Source organism: Athene noctua, chromosome 31 (genome assembly GCF_965140245.1).
Source record: "Athene noctua chromosome 31, bAthNoc1.hap1.1, whole genome shotgun sequence".
NCBI lineage: Eukaryota > Metazoa > Chordata > Aves > Strigiformes > Strigidae > Athene > Athene noctua.
In genome coordinates, this window is record NC_134067.1 from 63,076 (window position 1) to 90,795 (window position 27,720).

Genomic DNA, 27,720 nt, shown 5'->3' on the forward strand with positions numbered 1-27,720 from the left:
TGTGGGACCAGGAACTGCCCAGGGAGGGAGTTTGAGGCAAGGACTCGCCTGTGGAGGATGGGTGACCTTCCTCCCTGGCCAGGAGCTGAGAAGGGAAAGGGGCTGCACAGTCCTTGGCTGAGGCATTGGGAGGCGCGGAGCTCCCCTCTTTGCTCCCTCTGCCAGGCATGACCATGCCCAGCTCCATCATCTCTGATGTGTCCTGGCCCCAGGGCTCAGTGATGCTCTGCTCTCCTTGCACCAGCCCCAGAGTCTGGACAGGCTCCTTGCCTCCAACCCCAGCCTTGGGATGCAAAAACCCACAGGTCATCCCGAGGGCCCCGTTGCACCCCATCCCACTGCTTGCAGGTGACAATATTCACTGAAAACCTGAACTATAGTTGGAGCATGGGGACATGTCCTGGTTTTGGCTGAGATAGAGCTAATTTTCCTTCTTAAGAGCTAGAATAGTCTGTGGTTTGGATTCAGTATGGGATTTGGTATCAGAAGAATGTTGATAAAACAATTATGTTTTCAGCTGTTGCTAAGAAATCAAGGAATTTCCAACTTCTTATGGCCTGCCTGTGCATAGGTGTACAAGAAGCTGGGAGGGAGCAGAGCTAGAGTACCAGACCCAAATTAACCAATGAAATATTCCATATCATATAACATCATGCTCAGTGCATAGAGGAGGGTTGGCCAGGAAACTGGATTGCAGTTTTGGGATTTTCCCTTCTCTGGGATTGCTAGCTGGGACCGGGCTGGGTATTGGTCAGCGGGTGGTGCGCAGTCGCATCATGCATCACACATTTGTATATTCTATTGTTACTATTATTAGTATCATTATTATTTTATTTCATTTCAATCAAATTGTTTTTATCTCAATCTGTGAGTCTCCCTAACCTTTACTGCTCCAGTTGTGTGTTTGGCTGCTGACTGGGTTTAAACCGCAACAGAAGGTTTAGCACAAACCTGGGAGTTTGTGCTAAACCATCACCCACATCAGATTGGTCTGTAAATTCCCCAAATTCCCTTAAACTAAGGATGAGAATCAACACAGCAGGGGGGGGTGCCCGAAACCTGAGTGTATTTGCAGCTTAATCTCAGGGGCTACAGCGGTTTCTGGACCACCATCCTCTTATTCTTTATGTTAGGTGATACTCCCAGAGTACAGGCTGTGCGTTCATATGCGTGATGGCTTCAGGGACATGACTTTGGTACAGAGTCCAGCCAGAGCATGCTATTCAGTGTGCACAATCTCTCAAAACTCCTTATTTTGTCAGGGGAAAGGAGGCTTCATGCCCTCTGCAAGCACTCTGGGGGTGTCTCTGTATAGTGGGGATTCACATTTGGATACCTGCGAGATGAGACTCGGCTTTTCCAGAAGGTGTAAACCTCCATAAGGAGCATTGCAAACCCTCCTGCTGCTGGATCCAGAGCCCAGAGCTGGCTGGGGGAGGTTGGGATGAAATGGGGCAGACACAGCTGGGAACGGGGGGAACCTTCTAGCAGACATGGCTCGGGTGCTGGGGGGTGGGCACTTAAACCACTTAAAACCAGAGGGCAAAATCCTGGGGACAGCAGGGAGGAGGGGTCAGTGCCGGAGGAGGGTTGAGTGCCGAGAAAACTCAGGGCACGTCGCTGCAGAGGCGAGTTCAAACCTGCTCTCGCCACCCACGGCACCTAGCTCAGCTTGCAGCTCGCATGGGGATGGTCACCCATCCGAAGGCATTTGTGATGGGAATGGGGTTCTGGGGACGCTGTCTCCTGTCCCTGCACAGCAACCTGGTTGGCTTCACGGGAGCAGGGCTCCTCCTCTACCTGGCGTGCCTCTGTGGTGAGTGGCTCTTGCGTGGGGGAAGGAGCATCCTAGGAGAAAGAGGGGGTTGGTGATCTGCAGGAATTTGGGGGGACTGGGCTTGCAGATGGATAGGGAAAAGCTTCCTTTGATCCACCAGCCTTTAAAAAGGAAGAGAAAGCAGTGGATGGGGAAGGAGACCTCGTTAGCCAGGTAATTAGCCTGGCCTCTGCACTGCTGCCCTTGCACAGAGCGGTTGGGAAATGCTTGGAGCCTCACCAACCAGTGACAGTCAAGACCAGAAATTGCTTATTTGTGTTGGCCGCCTCTTCAGGGCCGGCCAGTTTGTTTACAAAGGGCACAAAGTCCTTATCCCTGCAGCACAAACAGGAGCATTTATTCTGCTCTGCACCCTGAAGTCACAAAGCGTTTCCAGGAGGTGACCAATTGTGCTGCAAGTGGGATGCCAAGGTGCTTTTTAAATTTTTTTTTCTGCTTCTACCTGCCTCGTTTTGTATCCCCTTCCCCAGGGGATGCTGCAGCCTCTACCCAGACCCCAACCTGGGCATCCCACAGTGGCTTGGCCACTCCAGCGCTTATTGCCACAGCAATTAAATGCTCATATTTACCTTTCTTGCTCTAGTTTCAGTCCATGTAATGCCCTCCTCTAAGATGCAGCTCCATTTGGCGAGGGACCATGGGCAAATCTGCTGCACAGGCTCCCTATCGCATCATGCGAATCACTAATTAAAGTACCAGGCTGCACACAGACAGACCCACCTTTCCTTCAGACAGCTGGCAGCTACTCACTGCATACAATCTCCTGGAGTTTTCAGTCCAGCTGGCAGTGTTTTCCTCTTTATTGATTGGAATACTAAGCAAAAAAGTATCTGAAGCCCCTTTAAAGATAACTGTCTTTCAAAAAGGGGTTTGCAGAGCATTTTCTTTCATGGGCTTGGATTTTTTTGTTTGTTTGTTTGTTTGTCTTTGAGCCAAAGGAGAAGCATATCCATGGTTCACATAAGGCACTGTTTGCAGAGGCTCCAGGGAGCTCATGCAGGCGACACAGCCTTTCCTGGTGCTGCTTTTGTGCACCAGACCCTCTCCATATCCCTCTTGCAGACCCAGTTGCTTCCCAGCGGGCTCCCCTCCGCCTATCAGATGGCCCACACCGCTGTGCCGGCAGGGTCGAGGTCTTCTACGAGAACCAGTGGGGAACAGTGTGTGATGACCACTGGGACATGGAGGATGCCGGTGTAGTGTGCCGGCAGCTGGGCTGTGGCACAGCCTTGTCCATCCCTGGGGCCGGGCATTTCAGGGCAGGGACCGGTCCCATCTGGCTCGACGATGTCAACTGCACGGGGATGGAGGTCGCCCTGTCTTACTGCAGGACGAAGGGCTGGGGAAAGAACAACTGCCACCACGGTGAAGATGCTGGCGTGGTGTGCTCAGGTAATGCCCTGCGGAAATTATGGGGTGGGGCTAACAACGACACATGGTCTGCAAAGCAGTTCCCTTGCAAGGAGTGTTGCCCTCCAGTTTTCCAAAAGCTTCCTGTGGCACAGAACATCCATGGCCTCAGCAAGGGATGGTTCTGTGGTTTGTCTTGTACAAGGAACTGCAGGCTGGGGAACAATTTGGGAAGCAGGTTTGAAGACGTTATCTGTGTTAATTCCACTTTCCCAAGATGCTGAACCACCTCTGGGAGAGGCGTAGGGACCCCTTGCACATCATGCACACCTCTGTGGTGAGCAGGACCAGGCGTGCCTTGCTTCGGCTGTGTGTTCTGGGGGCACCGGTGAGGCTAGAGACGCATTGTGGTTTGCAGGAGGCACTGCGAGGTGCAACCTCAGGCAGGGAAGAGAACGGCCAGGAGGACACGCCCAGATTCCTCCTCCCAGTCACCAACATGAGAGACAAGATGGTTTCCATGCTCTTGCCTCTGGCGAGCTGCAATCAGCTAGAGAGAATTCTTTCATGCCCACAAACTGTGAGACTCCAAAAGCTTGGAGCTTTGGTGGCTGATCAAGGCGCTCATGGCAGCTGGTAGATGCTGGGTTAACCACCAATGAATCACAGAATCACAGAATCATCAAGGTTGGAAAAGACCTTAAAGATCATCTACTCCAACCATTAACCCAATGCCACAATTGTCCCAACAGACGTTGGCACACAAGTGTGCTGAGCCCCCTTGGTTGTCACCTCCACCTGCAAAGAGGATGTGGTGCCCCATGAACCCCAGGAAAAAAAGATTTCCTCCTTCTGCCATCCCAGCATCATCAGGATCTCCAGCCACATCTGGAAAGACCACAGGTTGCTGGGACCACGTGGCATCGCCCCTGTTCCAGCCCAAGTTGGCTACACACTGGTGACCACTGAGTGCCATCAACAATAGTAGTGGAGTGCAGAACAGTCCTGCAGAAATGATGGCTAGGGGGTTTTCATGCTGCACCTCTTGTGCCCTCTGTAGACTCATCCAGCCGCCCTACGGCCATCCACGCCCATCCTGCAGAGCTCCGCCTGGTAGACGGCCCCCACCGCTGCTCTGGAAGAGTGGAAGTGATGCATGACCACCAGTGGGGAACCGTGTGTGATGACGACTGGAGCTTCCCTGATGCCAGCGTGGTGTGCCGGCAGCTGGGCTGCGGGATGGTGGTCTCCACCTATGGCAGAGCTCACTTTGGCAGAGGCTCGGGCCCCATTTGGCTGGACAACGTTCTGTGCAGTGGGACCGAAGCTGCCCTGTCTGACTGCCTGGCCAGACCTTGGGGTGTCCACAACTGCGACCATGGAGAAGATGCCAGCGTCGTGTGCACAGGTAACATCATGCTTGTGGAGGAGTTCAGTGGAGGATGCTCTGCTCCGGGGATTTGGACTGGTTTCACAGCTGCAGCCAAGGGCTGAGCAGCAGACACCTGGGTGGGTGACCTTGTCCCCCTTGTCCCAGCTCCAACAACATGCCGCGCTGGCACTCCTTAGCACACAGGTCTGTGAAAGTAAGGAGCAGCAGGAATAATAGGAAGGGAACAGTGCCCTTTGGGCAACATGCAGAAAGTGCACTTGCATGGCCACCAAGGAGCGAGGGGAAGCACCGGACTGGGCACTAGATGGTCCTAGCAAGGTCCCAACCCACTATGCTACGGGGACCAGGAGCCCACAGGCTGTGCAAAGGTGGGATGGGGGAGCCCTGAAGTCTTTTTGAAGAAGGCGCAGTGGCAAAGGGGGTCTGCAGAAAGTCTCTCCCTTTGTGGCGGTGCCACGGCCATGTGAAGGGGCCACCCGGAGTTCTGAAAAATGGATTGCAGACGTTCATGGTTTGCTTACGCTCGTGTTGAATGGGCACAGGCTCTGAGATTGCATGGCTAGTTTTGCCCACACCTGAGATGTTCAGCCCCAAATTTTAGATACTCAATGGCTCTTTGTGGACAGGGGAGCCCCCCCTGTGCAAAACACAGGGGAGCAGCCTCTGGCATGGGTCTCACCATGGTGGCAAGAAGTACCCTGGGGGCAGAGTGGGTCTGATGCTCCTCTTGTGTCTTGTATCAGAAGCAGGTACAGCCACCGACGCACCAGCTCATCTCCGCCTGGAGAACGGCCCCGGCCGCTGTGCGGGTCGCGTGGAGGTGCTCCACCACCATCAGTGGGGGACAGTGTGTGACAACAGCTGGAGCCTGTCCGAGGCGGCAGTGGTCTGCCAGCAGCTGGGCTGCGGGACAGCTGTCTCGGCCCTGGGCTCGGCTCACTTTGGGCAAGGGTCTGGCCGCATCTGGCTGGATAACGTGAACTGCACGGGGACAGAAGCCTCCCTCTCTGAATGCCAAGCCAGGCCGTGGGGATCCAACAGCTGTGACCACCAGAAAGATGCTGCTGTGGTGTGCTCAGGAGATCCACGTTAGTCGGAATAAGTACTGTGGGGGCTGGGGTGCAGGAGCAGCTCAGTTGCATCCCAGGTAGCCAGGGATGGGTGCCTTTACAGCAGTCTGATTTTAAAAAATTAAATTAAATTGAGAGAAGGGTATGAATGCCACAGTAGGTAATACTTTTCCCTGTGGTAGCGCAGGTTGTGAGATCCCAGCATGCTGTTAAGATGATTTTGTGCAGGAAGAGCAAGCCCATCTCCTACCTCTCCCCTTTCTGATAGCTCTAACTACACAAATTCATCAGGCGATGCCTCCTACCACCTCCCATAGGCACTGTTGACCCCCGGACCCTCCCATAGTCACTACTGACCTCAGAAACCTTTGCCAGGCTCCAGGCCCCACGCTCTAGGTCCCACCCCAGTGAGAAGCAAATCCCAAGTCAGCGCTGTCTGTGTAGCACCTTTTCCAGGCAGCTGGAGGTTGCACTCGTGAAAAGATGCTCGGATTTTCCCACAGCTTAGCATGTTGCACAGGCCAACTAGAGCCGTTGGATGATGGTCAGGCATGAACATGCCACTTGTTCCCTTCACAGACGTGGACACTTCAGGGCAGCACACACTGCGCCTGGTGAATGGCTCGAGTAACTGCCTGGGGAGAGTCGAGGTCTTTCATGATCACAAGTGGGGGACCGTGTGTGACGACACCTGGGACCTCCATGATGCTGCTGTCGTGTGCAGGCAGCTGGGCTGCGGGATGGCGCTGTCAGCACCGGGCTCGGCTCATTTTGGGCCAGGGGAGGATCCCATCTGGCAGGACGGTGTTCACTGCAAAGGGACTGAGTCCGCCCTCACCGAGTGTGAGCTGAGCAGCTGGGGAGAGCACAACTGTGCCCACAGCGAGGACGCAGGCGTGGTGTGCTCAGGTAACACCAGGCTGCAGAGACCAGGGCGGGTGATTGGTGTTGATCCAAGGAGGGTCTTGACTGTTGCTGGAGCTGCTGTTCTACACCAAGACTGTGCCAGGCTTTCTTCTCTCTGCTCACTCTTCCCCATTCCCATCATCACAGCAGAAGTCGGCTTTCACCCAGCCACTTGGCTTAGCATTGAGCAAAAATGCCTCCCTGCCTTAGGCAGGAGTTGTGCACCTAACTCATATTGTTTTAATCTAGACTATGTCCCTCTAGTTCATCAATGACAGCATCCTGGGATGGGAAAAGCCTTGCTTACAAAAAAAAAGAATCCAGGCTCATCTTTCCTAGACACAGAAGTCCAGTGCTACCAGGGAAGTGGGCATGGGTGTCCCATGTACCCCATCTCACAGATACCAGCCCTGCGGTGACCTTGCTTATTAAGGCCTCTTGTACAAGGGGATGAAGTAAGGCAATCCACGCCCTGTAGCTTGGTCAGAGGCACTGGTGGCTTGCCTTCATCAGGGCACCAGAAAAAAATGCTTGGGAACAAGCCAGAAGCTCACATCACCATATGAGGTTGGAGGGGCCACCTCACCCCTTGCGCTCTTCTTTGCAGGCACAAACCCCTTGCAGCTGCGGGTGAAAGATGGTCCCAGTTCCTGTGCGGGGCGGGTGGAGGTGCTCTACAACGGGACCTGGCACGGAGTGTGCGGCAGCGGCTGGAGCCTGCTGGAAGCTGGGGTGGTCTGCAGGCAGCTGGGCTGTGGGCCAGCCCAGTCGGCGCCTGTTGGAGACCAGTTCAGCCGTGGGGACGGCCATGCCTTGCTGGAGGGGCTGAGCTGCCAGGGCACCGAGATGCTGCTCCTGGAGTGCCAGCAGAGAGGGATGAGTCCGGGGCCGTGCAGGCAGGGCTCAGCGGCCGCCGTGGTGTGTGCAGAGCAGAAAGGTGAGCACCAGGATCTCCTGTCAGCTGCTCTGTCTGCATTGCGGCCAACCCAGTGCAGACACATGGTGGAGGCTCCTGTCTCCATCCCAGTCCTGGCCTCCTCCCGGGCAGGCAGAAGTGTTGCCATAAGCCTTTTGCTGGGAGATGTTAGGTGGCAAGGTAGAGGTGCCTGAAGACAGTGGCTGTAAGGCAGTGGAGTGGGACCAACTGGGTGAAGGCATCTCGGTGGGCATGGAGAGCTGAGCATCCTTGGTGGACACGCTCTGTTTGCATCAGCCCAACCACCCTCCTGAAGCAGAGGGTGAGCTGTCACTCCTGCTGATGAGAGTCAGGCCCAACAATCAAAAGGGCAGTGAGGGAGGATGTTGCAACTCCCCAGAAACATGCAGCAGAAAGGAAGGGTGAGAGGGGCAGAGAGGGTCAGGCCATCCAACCAACTCCCTCTGAGCTTCACTCTTCCTGCAGACCTTACACAGTCCTGCTCGGTGCTGGCAGGCCTGCTTGGCACAGGGGCAATACTCTGTGGGACCCTGTTGGTCCTGTACCTGTGGATGAGGTGTGGAAGACGGGCTGGACGCTCCCCAGGTAAGAGCAGGACCACAACTCGTGGTGTGCCTGGGCTGCTTGTGGAGCTGGCTGCGCTCCTGGCTGGCCTGGATGCACCGCAACCTGGGGCTGGAGATTGCACCTTCCATACATCACCCTGCACCTTCATTTTGCAGACAAGCCACTTATAAAGAAGACAGAGGACACCGAGCCATCATCCGAGGCTTAGGCAGCCATGCTCCTGGTGTCGAAGGCAAAGTTGCCTCAGAACCCCAGAAGACCCCATTCTGTGGAACAAGAATAGCAGAGCAGTCGCTGCGATGGTCAAGCAGAGAGGACCCCGCTCTGGCAGAGCGGAGACCCCTGCCCTGTGTGCCCCATAGCCCCCAGCTCACTGCACCGAGCCTCTGTGTGTCCCGGTTTCTCCATGCAGCACTACAAAGTCCCTCAGACCCCAAGCAGAGTCTTCTCAAAATAACTCCTATCTGGTCCCCTGGGTAGGGTCCAGCATCCTAAACCCATCTGCACAGAGTCCTCTTATTCCCAGCCCTATAGCCCCTTATAATCCCTACAACACCCTGCAGAGTCAGCTGCAGTGGCACCTGGTGCCATCACCCTCTCCACAATCCCTGCGGGATCGTACCTTTCCCCCTAATCGCCCATGGAATTGAGGATTACTTCCTGATCCAGACACAAGCAAGCGCGGGTGCTCTCCTGCACTGTACACAACCATCTTTGCAAAATGAGGAGGCTGCTTAAAAGCCTATCCAGAACAGGGCGAGAAGTCTCTCACTCATATTTATTCAATCCAGTTTTGAATACCAGTAAAACCCTGGAACACAAAAGAACGAGAATGCAGTGTGATAACAGATTCAGGGATATGGAGTAACTTGGTGAGGTGACGTGGTGGAAAAATAGGCTCCTTGGGTATAGAGGGACTATAGACGATGGGTTCAGATACAGAAGACTCAAAATTGCTAATGCTGGGTGAGATATTGTCCTGGCCACCAGCAAGGAAGGGTCACCTTCCTAATGGAGCAACCCATGGAGTCAGGTCTGAGCCTCAAACAATCCAGCACTTGGTGAAGCCGGGAGGAGCCAGGGTCAGAGGAACGTCCCAGTGCCATGGGGAGGGAATGAGGGGACCACAGGCTTGACCAGGTTGTGAAAAAGGTGTGTCCTGTGAGCCGAGCTCCACACAGGGGCATGGAAGGGAAGAGCTGGTGCAAGAGGCATCAGGGAGAAGACACACGTAATGGAAGAGTCACAGCATGTATTTCAGGTCCAGCCTCTCCTTCCCTCCCTGCCAGCAGCTTGCAGCTGTGACCAGGTTGCATCTTGCTACTCGTCCTAAGCCTCGGCTGTAGGAGCACCCCTGGCCAGGTGTCAACGCGTAGCTGCAGGGCCATCTTTTGCTCCTCCACGGACATCCATGGGACTTCAGGGTTTCTGCTTCTGCTGACACCTGAGCCTTCTCATCTTCCTGCCCAGACCTGGTCCTCCAGCCTTGCCTGTCCCAAGGTTTACATCAAAGGCCCAGGGCTCATTCTAGCTCTGAATAGGGAAAAACAGGATTTTGGACCCAGTTTTGTGCAATAAAATATGTTCACCGTTTGGAGAAGGTCTTTGAAATAAAGCTGGGATGAGTTGATGCTCTTCAGGGCTCCAAATGCATGACCAGCATCTGCTAGGTCCCAGCTGGGGCCATGGGTTACTCCGCAGAGATGCTCTGCAGGGACTGCAGTGTCCCAAGAAGGGGTTTCAGACTACCTGGGGGGACACAACACCCAAATTCAAAAGGAGCAGAAGGAACATAGGCCCATGACTCACTTCTACAGTGGCTGTTTATCCAAACTGTGAAAACAGCCCCAGCAGAAAGGTCCTTGCCCAGGGCTGCATCAGGCTATGACAGTTCACAGCATTTCCATGCCAGTCGGTGCAGCGTGGCTGTTTGCAAAGGAGGGGAACAAAGTCCTTGAGGCCACTGAGCCTCGGTACAAACACATACAGTCACCTTTTTCAACTGCTCAGCTTTTTATGATATGAGTTTTGATATATTTCCAGGCTAATTTTCACCTGCTCATTCTTCTGCCTTTGCTTAGTGCACCTCTTGTTTCCTTCTGGTCTTCAGCCCTAGCTCTGCATGCCTCTCTGGGGTTTGGGTTTCTCCTGTTTGATCTTCCTACAGGCAGCAATCTACTCTCCACTCTACTACCCCTCTCAGGTTTTGCTGAACAGATTAAACTCAGCGTAAGACCTTCCTCACCATGCTGTCCTCTTCTCATTACATGCTCCAATTTTGCTTCTTATTTTTGTACAGACATGGGCAGAACCATCCACCCTGTTTCTGTCAGGGGTCACATCCTCGCCCAATGCAATCCCCATCTCCAGTATCTGTACCACCAGCACAGCACCCACCTCTGTCTGAACCCTCCTATTTGGAGCAACAAGTGATGTTAACTTGATGACCCTTTCGAAAAACTCATTCTTTCCAGTGGCATGCTGCTCTGCCTTCAAGTCCTTTCCTTGCGCAACTTGAGCATGCTGCCATGAAGGGATGGGAGGACAGCAAACGCTTCCATCCTCTCAGCACCTCGCGACATGCTTGGGGAGCAATTTGCAAGGGACACGCCTGGAGCATCATATGCATAACAGCAATCGGGAAGTAAACTGCTTATCCAAAATGGACCCTTGGGGTCTTGCAAGTGCAGCCACAGTAGGATAAGAAAATGGCAGTTCCCGTTGTTTTCCAAATCCAACTGAGCTGTTCAGGTGTGAGACCCTTTCTCATCATGGATGGTGTCCAGGTTCACCTGATGGCAAACGACTACAATGCAGGCGCTGGTTCCACCCTCCACGGTAAAGTTATCTCCAGCCTACAGTAAGCTATTTTCTTGCAGCAGATGGTCCCTCACCCCCAAAAACCCAACCAGACACTTTCTAATGAAGCTAACGTAGCTATATTTCCCCAGTTCTGTGCATAAAGGCCAGATTTAGCCTGTTGAAAGTAGATATCTTGTACCAGTATGCGTCAGAGCAATTGAGGTGCCCACAGGGGATGGCACGTACGAGACAGGACCAGAGTGTTGAGAGTGTTTTGTTTGCTCCATGTTTTCCTGGAACAGCTCGCCATTTCGCAAGCTGATGACAAGACTGGCCGCTGCGTGGGGCAGCGGGTCAACTCCTGGCAGAGCTTCACAGGAGGTGAAACTCCCAATGGGGAGCAGGACAGCGGAAAAGGAGGGCTCACTGCAGAAATCCCAGTCTGCCCTCCTAGTTGGCCAGTGGGACACCGGGCTCAGCTGGCATCTCTCACAAAGACAGTTCACTGCAACCTCCAGCCCATAGCCAGGCTGCGAACATGGGGGTGCCAGCTGATCTCCATCCTTCATCCAGTCACCCCAGGGGCAGAAACCAACCCACCTGTGGTAGGACCAAGAGCACAGGGACTGTCCTCTTGATGGCGTGTCTTTGGGGTGAGTGGTGTTCACCTTTGCTGCTGACTGCGGGGAGCCCATTGGCCACATCAGCTCCTCCAGCCTACTCAGCACTTTGTGGAGCACAGCAAAGGCTGGTCGGCAGTCCTGGGTTTCACTCGGGGGTCAGGGGGGATGGTTTATGATGGCTTTGGAGGTGGGTGAAAGGTTTTTTACATAAGCTCAGCTATCTCTGCTGCATTCCAAGAATCATGCATTGGAGGTCTACTTCTGCACACGTGGTTTTGCCCCATAATCAAAGGCTTGTGCCACGTAATTAAAGGCTTGTGAGCATTACAAGAGTGGAGGGAAGCATGCCTGATCCTGAAGCTGTCTCACAGCTGGCCACAGCCTCCTGTCCTGCTATAATCTTGGCTTATCCTGGACCGTACATGGCAAACTCATGGTTTTACAGCACTGAGGAGGCCTGGTCAAACCCATCAGCAGTGTGCGTTGACAGAGCTGACTCCCCATATGACAGAGAGATGAGAAAGTAGGGCCCCACATTGCCAGGACAGGGCTGGCTGGCTGAGGGATGCGCAGCACAAGGAACTGAATAGTTTTTGGGCTAACAGGGCAGACAGACAAGATGCTGGCAAGAGACACATCCCTTCTTGTGCTCAGAGCCGTAAGGAAGCTGCAGACCCTGCAGGTCCCTTATCCACAGCCATGGTTTGCTCTCAGACATTGGTGCAAGGATGGGGAAGAGCTCTGCTGCAAGAGCAGTAGCGTGCTGATGGTTCAATGGCAGCTTCGCTTTGGAAATGGTTAAGAAAGGGCTCAGGGCTTTGCCCAAGCTGCCCCAGCTCAGAGCAGAAGCTTTGATTTGGGCAACCCTCTTAGTGCTGGTTCACATTTACAAAGGGCATGAGCAGAAACACTCATCTGATCAGGTCTGCAGTAAGCAAAATTAGGAACTTGCTTTTCCTGCTGGTAGTGATTTTTTAATTTCCAGGCTGATTAGTTGCTAAAGCCAGTTTGTACCACTGCCTCTTGGAACTAAAATGTTGCTTTAACTTGCTTAGGTTTCCTCCTTCTTTGTTGATTCACGAACAGTACAATTCTTTTTTTTTTAAATTCTTCTTTTTTTAAATTCTGCTCCTGGAAAATCCAGTACGGCATTTGCCCCTTCAACAGTCAGTATTTCCTGGCTGGCTGGAGACATCTGGGATGGGATTTGTCCACCCAAGCACAGTCAATGCACAAGCGACCAGGCAGTGCTTGCAAGAAACATGCCGAGAAATCTATCAGTCAGCTGCAGGGTTGATTTATTGTTTATCACAGGGTAGCCTCATCGCTCCTAGTGAAAATAAGGAAGGAGAGGAAAAGGCTCACAGGGCAAGGGTGAAGCAGAAGAGCCAGCCATCATCAGGACTGTGCTCTTACCCTGGAGACAGGAGAGCTTGCAAACTGTAGACAGAGTGCCCCCTGTGCATCTGGTTCAGCCTCCTCATAGAAGTGAATTTTGAGAGGCGGCTTTGCAAAGGAACTTTACTGCAAATACACTTCACTGCAAAGATGCTTTCCTGCTCCCCGCTGCACGGCCTGAATGAAAGAGTTGAGCTGGGCACGCCTGCACGCAGCATGCCACAGCTGCTCAGATGCTGTTTGTATTTGAATGACTCAGGGATTCGATTTTTAACCTGTTTCATCCTCTTTCTGGCCCCTGTGACTTCCCAAGTGCTACATCTGGCCCCTCACTTGCTGACGGCCAGACCCATGCGCAGATCAGCGCCTGAGCAATTCAGAAATCATTATCCATGGTCAACAAACTTATTTACACAATGCAATCATATCCCTCTTGAACTTTTTTTTTTTTTATGCTGACCCAGTTGAGCTTTCCACATGACTAATGCCCAGTTATGGCTCCTTTCTGCAACATTTCCCTTCGGTTAGTGCTCTTGCAAAAGCATGCCTATGGGACCAGCAGCAATCTCATGTCTTGCACATTACAGAATCACAGAATCATATAGGTTGGAAAAGACCTTGAAGATCATCTAGTCCAATCATTAACCTAACACTGACAGTGCCCAACTACACCATATCCCTAAGCGCTATGTCAACCTGAAATTGCCAAGACCCTGAGCGCAAGCACTTTTCCACTCTTTCCCACAAGCTTGCCACTCAGCTGGACCCCAAGACATTACCCACTTTTGATGGGGAAGCTACATCTTTGCTGCTGGCCACTTGTACAAAAGCATGCATGAGCTAAATACCCATTTTCTGTGCCTGTTATGTGAGCAAGAAAAGCGTTTCTGGGGTGTGGGATCCACACTGAGGTTAAGATGGATAAATCTAGGGTTTAGATGCAGAGAAGGGTCTCAGTTGACTACAGATGCCCAGGGCCACCTGAGATGCCCAGGGCCAGTGTGGGATGATCAACACCACCTCTGAAACCCTTTCTGGGGGGCAGGAACTATCTCAAATATGTGAGCAGCCAAGCCCCATCCAACCCCAGGATTTCACCTCCCCTCCTCTTTCCCCTCACGGGTTTGCAGGCGTGGCCGCTGAGAGCCCAGGGGGGTTCCTTCGCCTGGTGGGCAGCCCCAGCCGCTGTGCTGGGCGGGTGGAGGTGCTCCACAACGGGACGTGGGGGACAGTGTGCGACGATGGCTGGGGTCCCCCCGAGGGCCAGGTCGTGTGCCGACAGCTGGGCTGCGGGACAGTGCTCTCAGTGGCACCAGGAGTTCGGTATGGAGAAGGAACGGGACAGATCTGGTTGGATGAGGTCAACTGCACCGGGGAGGAAAGGAACCTCTCTGAATGCCGAGCCAGGCCGTGGGGGGAACACAACTGTTACCATGTGGAGGACGCCAGTGTTGAGTGCTCAGGTAGCCCAGGACAGCAGCCATCTGGCTGTGCACCACCTCCACCCCTCCCTGCTACACCAGCCGTGACACACAACCCTCCTACGACTGTCCCCTTGGGGTACCCACAGACTCCAGCATCACCGCCCTGGGCACCCTCCAGCTGCTCAACGGCCCCAACCGCTGCGCCGGGAGGGTGGAGGTGCTCCACAACCACATGTGGGGGACAGTCTGCGACGATGGCTGGGACCTGCTGGATGCGGCAGTGGTGTGCCGGCAGCTGGGCTGCGGCACGGCGCTGTCAGCCACCAGCGGGGCTCACTTCGGGAGGGGTCACGATCCCATCTGGTTGGACGAGGTAAACTGCGCTGGCACCGAGGACACCCTCTTCGACTGCCGGGCCAGCGCATGGGGGGACAACAACTGCTTCCACGGGGAGGATGCTGGAGTGATATGTTCAGGTAACTCACCTCAAGCTGCACGAGGGGTCCATGTCAAACTTTTAGGGTTTCCTAAGGGATCATGGGATGGCTCCTGCTTACCCCCCAAGGGTGCTTGCCCCCCGCATCCCCGTTGCCACTCTGGGGAGCACCTGCAGCACCCAGGTGGGCAAGTTGCCCTGCGAAGCCTTTGCCCACCTCCTGCTGCTGTGGATCCAGTGCTAAGCTGCAGAAACAACAAAAGGGCCTTTCGTCTGCAGTTGCGTGCATGAATTATCGAGGACCTGCCCCAAAGCCTGGTTTGACTTGGGGGCAGTTAGGCTGTACCATGCAAAACTTTCTGCAGGTGTAATTTTCCCTCCCCAGTTCCTGCCCATCCAGCCAGGTCTGTCTCGGCCATCGCCTGCAATGAAGGGCTTTTGATGGAGTATTTGGTGCGCTCTTTAATTTGGGCTGAAGAGCAGGGAGCAGGAAAGCACCTTTGCAATAAAGTGCCTTTGCAATAAGGTTCAGCACAGGGCCAGGGCAACCCCCAGTACCAATGCAGGCTGGGGGATGAAAGGATCAGGAGCAGCCCTGCAGAGAAGGACTTTGGGGTACTGGTGGATGAAAAGCTGGACGTGACCCAGCAATGTGCACTCGCAGCACAGAAAGCCAACCATATTCTGGGATGCATCAAGAAGTGTGGCCAGCAGGTTGAGGTAGGGGATTTTCCCCCTCTGCTCCACTCTTGTAAGACCCCCCCCTGCAGTGCTGGGCCCAGCTCTCGGGATACCAACATCAGAAGGACATGGACCTGCTCAAGTGTGTCCAGAGACCACGAGGATGACCAGGGGGCCGGAGCACCTCCCCTGTGAGGACAGGCTGAGAGAGTTGGGGTGTTCAGCCTGGAAAAGAGAAGGCTCCGGGGAGACCTTAGTGTGGCCTTTCAATACTTAAAGGGAGCTTATAAGAAAGATGGGGATAGACTTTTTTATAGGGCCTGTTGCGATAGGACAAGGGGTCGTGGTTTTAGACTAAAAGAGGGGAGATTCAGACTAGATATAAGGAAGAACATTTTTATGATGAGGGCAATGAAACACTGGCACAGGTTGCCCAGAGTGGTGGTAGATGCCTCATCCCTGCAAACATTCAAGATCAGGTGTAATGGGGCTCTGAGCAACCTGGTCTAGTTGAAGATGTCTCTGCTCAGTCCAGGGGGGTTGGACTAGATGAGCTTTAAAGGTCCCTTCCAACCCAAACTATTCTATGATTCTATGATACAGTAACTTTACAATAAGGTGACTGTGCAATAAAAGCCCCTTTGCGAAGCCACCCCTCAAAATTCACTTTTGATTCTGAGCATTGCAGGACTCAGTCTCCAGTCTGGGCACTCACCGTGCACGGAGGATGCTCAGGCTGGAGCAGAAGCAGCTATGGCTCTCATTTACCCTTGTATGTTGTTGGCAGCTTCAGGGGTATCCACGGCCACTGAGCTCCACCTGGCCAACGGTTCGACGCCCTGCGAAGGCAGGGTGGAGGTCATCCACAACGGCACCTGGGCAGCCCTTTGTGACGAGGGCTGGGGCCTGGCTGAGGCTCGTGTGGTGTGCAGGCAGCTGGGCTGCGGGAGAGCACTGTTGGTGCCTGACAGGTCACATTTTGGACAAGGACCTGGGCAAACGTGGCCCAACAGCGTGAGCTGCGTGGGCACGGAGACCGCCCTCTCTGCATGCAAGACGAAGCCCCAGGGCAACGGCACTTGTCACCATGGGAGAGAAGCTGGTGTGGTGTGTGCAGGTAACCACCTGGGGGTGGTGGATCTTGGTCCATGACCTTTATTTTTTGCCTTTGTAAGCAGCCCTGGATAGCATGACCTCTTTGTGGGCGTTTCCATCACAGAGTGTCATGGGGTGTCTGGGGGGCTAGAGAAACTTTGGACATCCTCCTGGAGGGGTCCAGTCTGATGCAAGTGGGTGGGATGCTGCTGCATCAGGCTTGGGGATCAGCCAACTCCTTTTTGTGATGATTAGACATGCCTGCAGCACTTGGTGCAACACTCAGCTACTTGAGAAGGTGCCAGAGCAGTTTTCCTTACCCAGGGGACACAGCGTGCTGGACCTTCCCCATATTTCCCTCTTTTAGGTAACTCGGAGGGCGACCAGGTCCGGCTGGTAAACTACGGCAGCCGCTGTGCTGGCAGGGTCGAGATCTTCCATAACAAGAAGTGGGGGACTGTGTGCGATGACAGCTGGGACCTGCTGGATGCCGAGGTTGTCTGCCGGCAGCTGGACTGTGGGCACGCACTGTCGGCCCCTGGGGGGGCTCAGTTTGGGCGCGGCGACGGCATCATCTGGATGGATGAGACGAACTGCACGGGGACGGAGAACACGCTGTCTGACTGCTTGGGCCGGCCGTGGGGCATCAATAATTGCTACCACGGGGAAGATGCTGGAGTGGTTTGCTCAGGTGACAAGTGCTCACTCCACACGAGGCGGTGGGGAGGGGGTCTGTGTCATGTCTGCACCCCCAGGTAAGACTGAGGGTCAGCATCAGCAGCCAGTGGGGTTTTTGCAGACCCCCCTGCACCTGGTGGTCCATTTAGAGGGCAGCTCCTCCCATCCCAGTGTGTTTATGTAAGGCGGTGGGAGGCATTCCTACAGGGATCCCTATTTCCTGCCCTTCTGCGAACGTCCCTGCTCCAACATCAAGACCAATTCTTTGCAGGGAAGCTTGTCAAAAGCAACCCGCCCAGTGAGCAATTCTTGTAGGGAGTGGGACTGGGGTCCAGGAGGGTGCAGGACCAGCATGGACCGCCGTCTGCAGGGAGATGCTGTGGTACAGGGTGCTCCTGGGGAGAATTTTGGGTTTCACCCCTCCTGTTCTCCCACCCTCTGTATCTTTTGGCAGCTTAAAGAGGGGCTGGGAGCTTAACTGCAATAGGATAAGCATGGAAGGAAACTGGTGGCTGTCTGAAAGAATAACTCTCTCGGGTGTTCGCAGACTCGATCATCCCTGAGCCAGCTCATCTCCGACTGGCAAATGGCTCGCACCGCTGCACTGGCAGAGTCGAGGTGCTTCACCAGGAGGAGTGGGGAGCCGTCTGTGACCATGGCTGGGATAAGCAGGATGCCGAGGTCGTGTGCCGGCAGCTGGGCTGTGGGAGGGTGCTGCCAGCAATGGAGGGGCTGGACTTTGGTTCCGGGCCCCCACGCATCTGGCTGGACAATGTGAATTGCCAGGGGACAGAGCCAGCCCTTATAAAATGCCAGGCGAGCCCATGGGGAGAGAGCAGCTGTGGCCACGGGAAGCACGCCAGCGTGCTATGCTCAGGTGGGTTTCACCCTGGCACCAGTAATGGGTCAGGATGCACCGGTAACATCCCCCATCCCAGCTGGGAACTGTCTTCACCCCACTTGCTGCTGAGGGAAGTTCTTCCACGAGGTGGGGATGAGATGCTGTGGGTTCAGAGGTGATGTGACCAAGCAGCACCAGCTATGTGCCAAAATGCAGGGTCCTTCTTCCTCCCATGAAGGGGTTGGATGCTCTGAGCATCTCCCTGCCTGTTGCAGGCTCGGCTGTTTCCAGTTTCGCCCCGGTCCGGCTGGTGGACGGCCCAGGTCGCTGCGCTGGGAGGGTCGAGGTGTTTCACAATGATAAATGGGGGACGGTGTGTGACGACAACTGGGACTTTATGGATGCCAAAGTGGTGTGCCAGCAGCTGGACTGCGGGATGGTAGTATCAGCTCCACGGCGGGCTCGCTTCGGGGAGGGACAGGGACCCATTTGGCTGAACGACGTGCACTGCTTGGGGACCGAGGCAGCCCTCTCCGAATGCAGAACCAAGGGCTGGGGTGTCCATGGATGCGAGCATGGAGAAGATGCCGGTGTGGTGTGCTCAGGTAACCACCGCTTGTTGTGGCACTGGGAGCACTGCAGGAAACTCCACCACGGTCCTCCTGTACTGACTCTGCTTTCCCCTAGGGGTGCAAGGGTTTGTGATGCAGGGACAGTTTGCAGCCAACCTGGAGACCCTTTGCTTTGAAGTCAGCCCCCTCATGGTCCATCCTGGTGGAAGAGGGCAGCTGTATGCAGACATTAAAGTTGAAGAAAAACAAATGCCTTGCCCATCTGCACAGCTATCGCTAAACATATGGTCTCCAGCATGTTTTTGGCTGATGCTGTCTATCACAAATCCCATCAGTTAGCACAGGCCAGAGACCATTTCCATCAGGCAGATTGCAACATGGCTGCCTACTTCTCCCCAACAGGGCAGACTGCAGTACGAATGGGTCTTAAACCATTACAGTCAGGGAGAACTCTCCAACACCTTTGCTGATCCACGGTGGATGTACCCTGTGATGCTCAGAGCTGCATGAGCCCATGAGAGCCCATCTCCCATCCCTCTCGCTCCTCTCCAACTCTGGCTTTCTGCCAGAGGAACCCCGCAGCCCATTTGAGTGACTGTTAAGAAGCTGGGGCCACTGGGTTGCAACCAGGTTGCTTAACATCAGACGGACTTTGCTAATATCTGGATGTCACTGACCAAGACAGAGTTGAATTCAGTCACCCCAGCATGGGAAGGTAGCATCTCATCCTAGTTAGGCTAAGGGATCCTACAGGAAAACCTGTGCCCTTCAGGAGCAGAAGCTGGAGGGCAGGCGAGGTATCCCAGGAGTCCCAAACAGCACAAGGACAACTACATCTTGGTGACAGGACCCTTCCCTATGTGTCTGCTTTAGGAGGGCTAACCATATAATGTCCATTAACTATATTTGGTTAAGCCCATGCTAATCAAGCCTTGGGCACCACTTGGGCTAGTTCACATCACACCCCAAAGATCTGCCCTCTCTGTTGTCGCAAGAACATCCTTGACCCCCAAGGCTACTCAGCCTCTGGTGTAAACCATTGCTGGCAGCCAGAGGTTTCATGGGGCAGAAGGATTGCCTTAACGTGTTCGCTCTCTGATGTTGCAGGATCGGGCATTTCTGACCTCAGAAACCTCCGTCTGGTGAACGGCTCAGACTCGTGCTCCGGGAGAGTTGAAGTGTTTCATGACGAGCGCTGGGGGGGCATCTGCACCGATGGCTGGGACCTGGCCGAAGCCCACGTGGTGTGTCGGCAGCTGGGCTGCGGGGCGGCGCACTCTGCTGCGGGGTCTGCCCGGTTTGGGACAGGAGATGGCCTGATCTGGGTGGATGCCGTGGAGTGCACAGGAACAGAGAGGGCCCTCTTCGAATGCAAGGTCAAGTTCTGGGGCGCTGAGAGCTGCAAGTCAAGGGCACACGCAGGCATCATGTGCTCTGCGGCTGCAGGTCAGTGGCGGTGAGTCGGGGATCAGTCCTCCCCTGGGGGAGGCTGTGCAGTCTGACCAAATTTGCTCATCCAGCTCCCCCTTGTCCTGGCTCAACCAGCCCTTGTTCCTGTGGTCCCACCAGAAGGAACAAGGTCTTTTGTGTTTTGAGGTCTACCCATCCCTTGCTTCCTTCCAGCAAAGTGCTTGGAAATCCCAAGCCTGTAAAATGTAGGTTTTCCATCACACACAAAGAGCCCTGGCACACCAGGGCTGCAGCTACCCCTGTGGGGTTTTTTGATCCATGCTACCACACAGCATCTAGTCCTCAGGGAGTCCCTTCTCCTCACCAAGCTATTCCTTGCTCAGGTGCACAATGCACTTGGTGCCTCCTTGCCTGCTTGTCTCCACAGGGATACTCATATCATGGGAGCTCCTCAGTAATTTGGCCAAGCTGACGATCTCCTGGGCATGGTCCTAGCAGGCTTCTCCCAAAGGGTGCTCACGCACGCACGCCCAGGGTGCAGCGGTAGCAGAAATGCTACATGCTGGTGGAGGTCTAGCAAGGGGAGGTCCATCACGTTGCCGGCTGCTTGACAGGCAAGCATTTCTGGCCAGAATTTATTGTCCTCTGATTCTGTTTTCAGACTTGGACCTGGGGAGCTCAGAAGCCCTGCGGCTGGTGAACGGCCCGCACCGCTGTGCTGGGAGGGTGGAGGTCTTCCACAGCCACCAGTGGGGGACCGTCTGCGACGATGGCTGGGACCTGAACGATGCAGCCGTGGTGTGCCGGCAGCTGGGCTGTGGAACAGCCATGTCAGCCCTAGGCTTGTCTGGTTTTGGGGAAGGATCTGGCCCCATCTGGCTAGATGGGGTGAGTTGCCTTGGAACAGAAGCCACCCTCACTGAATGCTCGTTCAAGCCTTGGGGACACCATGCATGCAACCACGTGGAAGATGCCAGCGTTGTATGCTCAGGTAACCCTCGCCACATGCTGTCTCTGTAAGATGGACCGAGCCCTATCCTTCTGCAGGCTGGGAACAGCTTTGGAACAAGCTGGCCAACAAATTGCCCAGATTGGTAGAAAGTGCGTTAAAATAACAGGGTTCAGAGACGTAGGAAAACACGATACATTGGGAAGAAAGCAGCATGGCTTAAGAAATGCCTCAGTGTCTGGCACCATTGGAGGTGTTTTCATGGGGTGAGGCACCTGCAGGGAGGGTGCATGGGTGCTGCTTGAGTGGCAGCAGATGCAACTGCGCCCTGCCCCAGCTCAAGAGCCAGGCGGAGCGACTTGTGCTGCCAGCACTGTAAAATGCCAGGATGTGCAGATAAAAGCAGAAAGATGCACCGGAACCAGCTGCTCTCATGTGATACACACTTCTGAGCTAGCTGCTACAGGTCTAGCTTTGGCCTCAGAAGGTCAATGTAGCCATCAGCTGTCACAACAGGGACAACCAGAAAAAGATCCTTTGCCATTGCCTCTAGGGCAAGAAGTGGGTAGCACCAGGTGATGAAGCTTCCAAGTGAGGAGGGGAAAGGAAAGCACGGAGAAACACTGGGGAAGACTCTTGGGCACCTTTTCATCCCAGCATGGTGTTCCTCAGGTGGAGACACACACACTTTCTCCTGTCCCGAACTCTGAACCAGGGTGCAACCACCCTGAGGGTGCAACTGGTGGATCTTCTGCAGTTCCTTCCACCCTGCAAAAATGCCCGTGCTCACTTTGCTGCAAGTCCCTGAAAAAGGGCAAGGGATGTGCAAGCTCGCTGTAGCAACACCACCCAGACCCGCTGTGGGAAATGTCCTGCCCTCTCCAACACATCAGGTGTTAAGATGCACGAGCACATCTCTAATAATGCCCATTTTTGGCTATTTTTCAGGCTCAGGGATTGCCAGCATCCCCAAGCTTCGCCTGGTGGGTGGTTTGGGCAAGTGCGCTGGGAGAGTTGAGGTGTTTCATAACAACAACTGGGGGACAGTCTGCGACGACAGCTGGGACCTGAGTGATGCAGCGGTGGTGTGCCGGCAGCTGGGCTGTGGGGTGGCCCTCTCAGCCCCCAGCTCGGCTCAGTTTGGGTGGGGAACTGGCCCCATCTGGCTAGATGACGTCAGCTGCACAGGGAAGGAAACCGACTTCTTCGAGTGCCCAGCCAAGATGTGGGGCAGCCACAACTGTCACCATGGGGAGGACGCCGGTGTGGTGTGCTCAGGTGAGAGCCGGGATGGGGCTGGCTGGAGGCAGAGCTCCTGCTGGTCCCCAGGGGCAGCTGGGCCCCTTCGGAGGAGATGCTGCGTGCAGGGCGGGTGCAGGGGCTCCTTGCAGCTCTCACCCATGTGTATCTCCTGGACCTTCACCTCAAGGCCAAGTGCAAGGTCCTGCACATGAGTTGGCAAAACCCCCAGTATCAGTACAGACTGGAGCATGAAGGGATTGAGAGCAGCTCTACAGAGAAGGCTGGGGATACTGGTGGGTGACAAATGGGACATGAGCCAGCAACGTGCGCTTGCAACCCAGAAAGTCAATTGTACCCTGCGCTGCATCAAGAGAAGTGTGCCCAGCAGGTCAAGGGACACCCGCCCTCCTGCAGCCCTGGGGCCCCCAGCACAAGAAGGACACAGATGTGTTAGAGGAGGTCCAGAGGAAGCCACAAAAATGGTCAGAGGGCTGGAGCACCTCCCCTATGGAGAAAGGCTGAGAGTTGGGGTTGTTCAGCCTGGAGAAGAGAAGGCTTCTGGGAGACCTTACTGCAGCATTTAAATACTTAAAAAGGGCTTATAAGAAAGAGAGCTAGAGACTTTTTACCAAGGCCTATAGTGACAGGGCAAGGGACAGTGGTTTTAAACTAAAAGAGTGGAAATTTAGACTGGACATAACTTTATGATGAGGGTGGTGAGACACTGGAACAGATTGCCCATCACTGGAAGTGTTCAAGGTCGGGTTGAATGTAGCTTCAAGGCCCTGATCTAGTGGAAGATGTCCCTGCCCATGGCAGGGAGGATCTTTGAAGGTCCCTCCCAGCACAAACCGTGGTGAGTCAGTGACACTGGGGCAGCCTCCCCACGGTCAAACGGCAGCACCCAGCCACATCAAACCCTTTTGGTGGCCGAATGCTGGCCCTGTCCTGCTCCTCCCTGGAGATGTGTGGGGTACTGAAGGTGGCCCCAGGATGCAGGCAGGGGGGGTCCAGGGATAGAGTGGTGCCCTCCAGCCATGTGTCCACCTATTTCTCTCCGCAGAAGCAGGCAACTCCACCTCTGTCGACCTGCAGCTGGTGGACGGGCCACACCGCTGCGCCGGGAGAGTGGAGGTGCTCCACGCTGGGCAGTGGGGGACGGTCTGCGACGACGGCTGGGACCTGAAAGACGCGGCGGTGGTGTGCAGGCAGCTGGGCTGTGGCAGAGCTGAGGGAGCCCCCACCCAGGCTCGCTTTGGGCAGGGCACAGGGCGCATCTGGCTGGATGATGTGGCCTGTGCTGGGAGCGAGGATGCCCTGGCCCAGTGCCGAGCCCATCCCTGGGGGCAGAATAACTGCAACCACAGAGAAGACGCCAGCGTGGTGTGCTTAGGTACATCCATCTCCCGCAGCATGGGGTGTCCCAGGGGGGTCAGGGGTGTCCGTCCTGCATCCCGCTGCCTCCGGGGTGGTGCTGCAGCAGAACGGTCCAGCCCTTCAGGGAGTGGGAGTGGGTCCTTTTGCCCCAGCCCTGGGCATTGCCACCAGCACCAACCCACTGTGATGTTTTTGCTTCCAGGCACCGGCACAACCAAAATGTCGACGGTCCGGCTCGTGGGCGGCCCACATCGCTGCGCTGGGAGGGTGGAGGTCTTCCACAACGAGCAATGGGGGACAGTCTGTGACCACGGCTGGGACCTGAGCAATGCGATGGTGGTCTGTCGGCAGCTGGGCTGCGGGGCAGCTGTCTCAGCCCCCACAAGAGCTTTCTTTGGGAGGGGGCAGGATCCCATCTGGCTGAACGGTGTCACCTGCGTCGGGACAGAGCACGCCCTCGTGGAGTGTCGAGCCAGGCCCTGGGGAAACAGTGGCTGCACCCATGAAGAGGATGCCGGCGTGGTCTGTGCAGGTGATGCTCATTCCTGTGGGGCCCTAAAAGCACAGCTTTGAGCTGCCTCTCCCAGAAACCAAAAGCCTTTTCCTCTCCAACCTGACCTCACGAGCACTGGCTGCAGGAAGGAGATTTCAAGGGCACAGGGGCTCATCCCCTTGGCAGACAGTGTTGGCTCCCATCCCCACACCCCAGTAGCCCAGGAAGCTGCACCAATCCAACCACCCTTGACACAGCTGAGCAGGGAAGGGGAAAAGAGGACATCAATACTCAGTTTGGGATGCAGGCTGCACTGAGACTCTGCTGGATCCCAGCGAGGCTCTGAGAAAGGGGATTTTTTTCTCCCCTTCCCCATCAGGGACTGAGTCTGGAGGCCAAACGTAGGTGCCTGGTGATGCTTAGGAAGCCCCAAGGGCCCACACATCTCTGCAGGCAGGGTCAGGCCAGGATCTGTCTTCCTATCCCACCAAGGCTGGGCATCTGGCCTAGGTTTGTACCCCGGCTGCTGCCACCAAAAGGCCTCCCCTGGACATGTGACCTGCTTGTCCTCAACGCTGCATCTCCCATTTCTCTGTCCGCAGACCTGACCAAGGCAACGGTGGCTGAGGTCCGCCTGGTCCAGGGACCAAACCGCTGTGGTGGGAGGGTGGAGGTGCTCCATGCCGGGCAGTGGGGGACGGTCTGCGACGACAACTGGAGCCTGAACAACGCGGCAGTGGTGTGCAGGCAGCTGGGCTGCGGGGCGGCCGTGGCAGCCCCTGGCAGGGCTCACTTCGGGCAGGGGACGAACCACATCTGGATGGATGACGTGAACTGCACCGGGAGCGAGGAAAACATCGCCCAGTGCCAAGCCCCTCCCTGGGGACAGAATAACTGCCACCATGGAGAAGATGCCAGCGTGGTGTGCTTAGGTACATCCCATCCTGCCACACAGGGAGTCTGGGGGCCTGTCCTTCATCTGGCTGCTTTGGGGTGATGCTAGACCTGGAAAGGCAGGATTTAAGGGAAGGGGGACTGGCAAAGCATCATAGCCCCCTTTTGGCCAGTCACATCCCCAACCCAGCAACAGGTTCCCACCGCATTCATAACCAACATCTCATCAAAACCTTCACACCCCCCTCTCTGTCCTACTAAGGGAGTCAAGCCCTGTCCCCAGGCAGCCACCTGACCCCAAATCCCCAGCCTGGTCCACACAAGTGTATGGAAGAGACACCACCAGTTTAGGGTATGAAGGTGCACCCGAAGCACACCCCTACAGCCATGCTCTTCTGGAAGGGGTGGGGGGGTTGCATCCCTTGCTGGGGGAGACCATAATGACTCTGTATTTGCACTTTGGCTTCTGGTTTGAGGATTTTGGGGTTTTGGCGAGGTGATGGGTGTCCTGTTCACCTTTCCTGACTGTATTTCTCCTGGAAGATGGCAACGTCACAGAGGAGGTGCAGGTCCGCTTGGTCAATGGCCCGAACCGCTGTGCCGGGAGAGTGGAGGTGCTTCACCAACAGCAGTGGGGGACTGTCTGCGACGACAGCTGGGATCTGAAGGATGCCAAGGTGGTCTGCCAGCAGCTGGGCTGCGGGACAGCCGTGTCGGTCCCACACCAAGCTCACTTTGGGCCAGGGTCGGACCCCATCTGGCTGGATGACGTGGAGTGCACTGGCACGGAGACCACCTTCTCCCAGTGTGGCCTTAGGAGCTGGGGACTCCATAACTGCAACCACGAGGAAGATGCGGGAGTTGTGTGCTCAGGTGGTGCCCAGGGCGGATGTTCAGATGCCCTAAAAAAGGGTTTTGTCTGGGACTGGGAGGCTGGCAGCACTGGTGGGACATCACTGATGGGAACGACCTTGCAAGGGAGCCGAGGGGGGGATGGTGCAGCAGGTGCAAGTGGCACATGCCACACACATGTGTGCGCCCTACACACCCCTCTCTGTCTGCCCACGGGGTTGGAGGGGATGTCTCACCCCCTTTGCTCCCTCCTGCAGGCACAAACCCCTTGCAGCTGCAGGTGAAAGATGGTCCCAGTTCCTGTGCGGGGCGGGTGGAGGTGCTCTACAACGGGACCTGGCACGGGGTGTGCGGCAGCGGCTGGAGCCTGCTGGAAGCTGGGGTGGTCTGCAGGCAGCTGGGCTGTGGGCCAGCCCAGTCGGCGCCTGTTGGAGACCAGTTCAGCCGTGGGGACGGCCATGCCTTGCTGGAGGGGCTGAGCTGCCAGGGCACCGAGACGCTGCTCCTGGAGTGCCAGCAGAGAGGGATGAGTCCGGGGCCGTGCAGGCAGGGCTCAGCGGCCGCCGTGGTGTGTGCAAAGCCAAAAGGTGAGCACTGGGATCCTCTGTGGTGGCTGCAGAAGGGTGGGGGGAAAAGGTCCCAAGGGGAGAAGAAAGTAAAAAGGTGGTACCTTCATCCTGGCAAGCCCCCACGGCCCTTTCCTGAGCGATGCACCTCATTTTCCACCACCCTCGGGAGCATCGGAGAGGCTTTCCTGACCCAAAAACTCACCCCTCCCATTTCTTCTTGGAGCCCAAATTTCCTTATTTCCCCCCCAAACCCTCTGGGCTCCCTCCAGGACCAGCCCCTATTTTCTGAGAGAGGTTGTGGTAGAGCTGGGTCAACCTTGAAGGATGGAGGGTCAGAAACAGGCCTGCGCGAGCTGTAGCACCCCACGTCCAAGGCGGGATAATGCACTGTACAGCTGACGGGGGTTGTAGGAGCAGCAGGAACATGGAAGGTTGCTTCGACCCCCCCATCCCATCATCCACCCAGGGAAATGGGTCTTAACGTGAAGCCTAATTAAGCAAAGCCCATCTCAGCCACCAGCCGAGCTGCTGGGGGAGGTCAGGCTACGTTCAGCGCTTGGCTGTTACTGGTCTTGGCTGGAAATGGGATCCCGAGTCCGCTCTCCCCCCAACCCCAGGTGCTTCATCATCCTGCGCGGGGCTGATAGCGCTGCTGGCGCTGGTGATGCTGCTGAGTGGAGCCCTGCTGTGGCTCAACCTGAAGAGGAGGTGCCTGGCAGCAGCCCACGCTGGAGGTGACAGTCCCACCCCTCTGTGTCCCCACTCCAGCCACCCCAAAACACCCAGGGGGATGCTCAGTGGCTGTCAGAGCCTGGTGACAGCCCAGTGTCCCCTCCATCTCACAGCCCCCCGGCATCAGAGAGCTTCAGCGACATCCTTCCAGCCCGCCATCTACCTCCCCACCAAGGCAGGAGCCCCTCAGGACACCGACACCGAGACGATGCAGCTCATGAAGGAAGATGCTGCCCCATGATGCGGCCCTCCCCCAGGTTCATGCCCCGGGGGTTGCACCAGGCTCCCCACTTTCCCCAGTCTGCAATCCTGAAGACCACAAAGCAGCAGCTGATGGGCAGGACATTTCAAAAGTAGCTGGTGCCAATGACTTCTACCAGGAGCCCCAAAATAGCCGGCCAAGGGGGTGTCTTCCAGTCTGGTGAATTTAATTAACCACCTTCACAACCTCAGAGCAGCCCCCGTGGCTCAGGAGGAGCCCGACAAGCCTGGCAGCCGGTGCAAGGCTGCGCTAAAGGAGCAGAGGAGCAGAAGGAGGGGTACAAATGAATTAAAAGGGGGCCCCCAACCCTCTAGGTGTGACGGGTGTGAG

At 55.6% G+C, this 27,720-nt stretch overlaps 2 protein-coding genes across 2 annotated transcripts in view; one reads left to right on the forward strand and one right to left on the reverse strand.

Moving 5' to 3' along the window:
- The window catches only part of LOC141972152 (uncharacterized), a 50,734-nt gene that overhangs the window by 15,787 nt on the left and 7,227 nt on the right, over positions 1-27,720 (reverse strand). The window lies entirely within an intron of this gene.
- On the forward strand, positions 1,684-27,661 carry LOC141972269 (scavenger receptor cysteine-rich type 1 protein M160-like). Its single transcript, XM_074930162.1, is given in 22 exon segments — positions 1,684-1,816; positions 2,900-3,253; positions 4,290-4,595; positions 5,330-5,668; positions 6,245-6,559; positions 7,164-7,493; positions 14,014-14,346; positions 14,454-14,783; positions 16,212-16,541; positions 16,887-17,210; positions 17,745-18,074; positions 18,314-18,643; positions 19,718-20,056; positions 20,682-21,011; positions 21,918-22,247; positions 23,275-23,604; positions 23,791-24,120; positions 24,684-25,005; positions 25,472-25,848; positions 26,085-26,414; positions 27,014-27,130; positions 27,233-27,661. Coding segments are annotated over 22 exon segments (6,696 nt in total). The 3' UTR covers positions 27,370-27,661.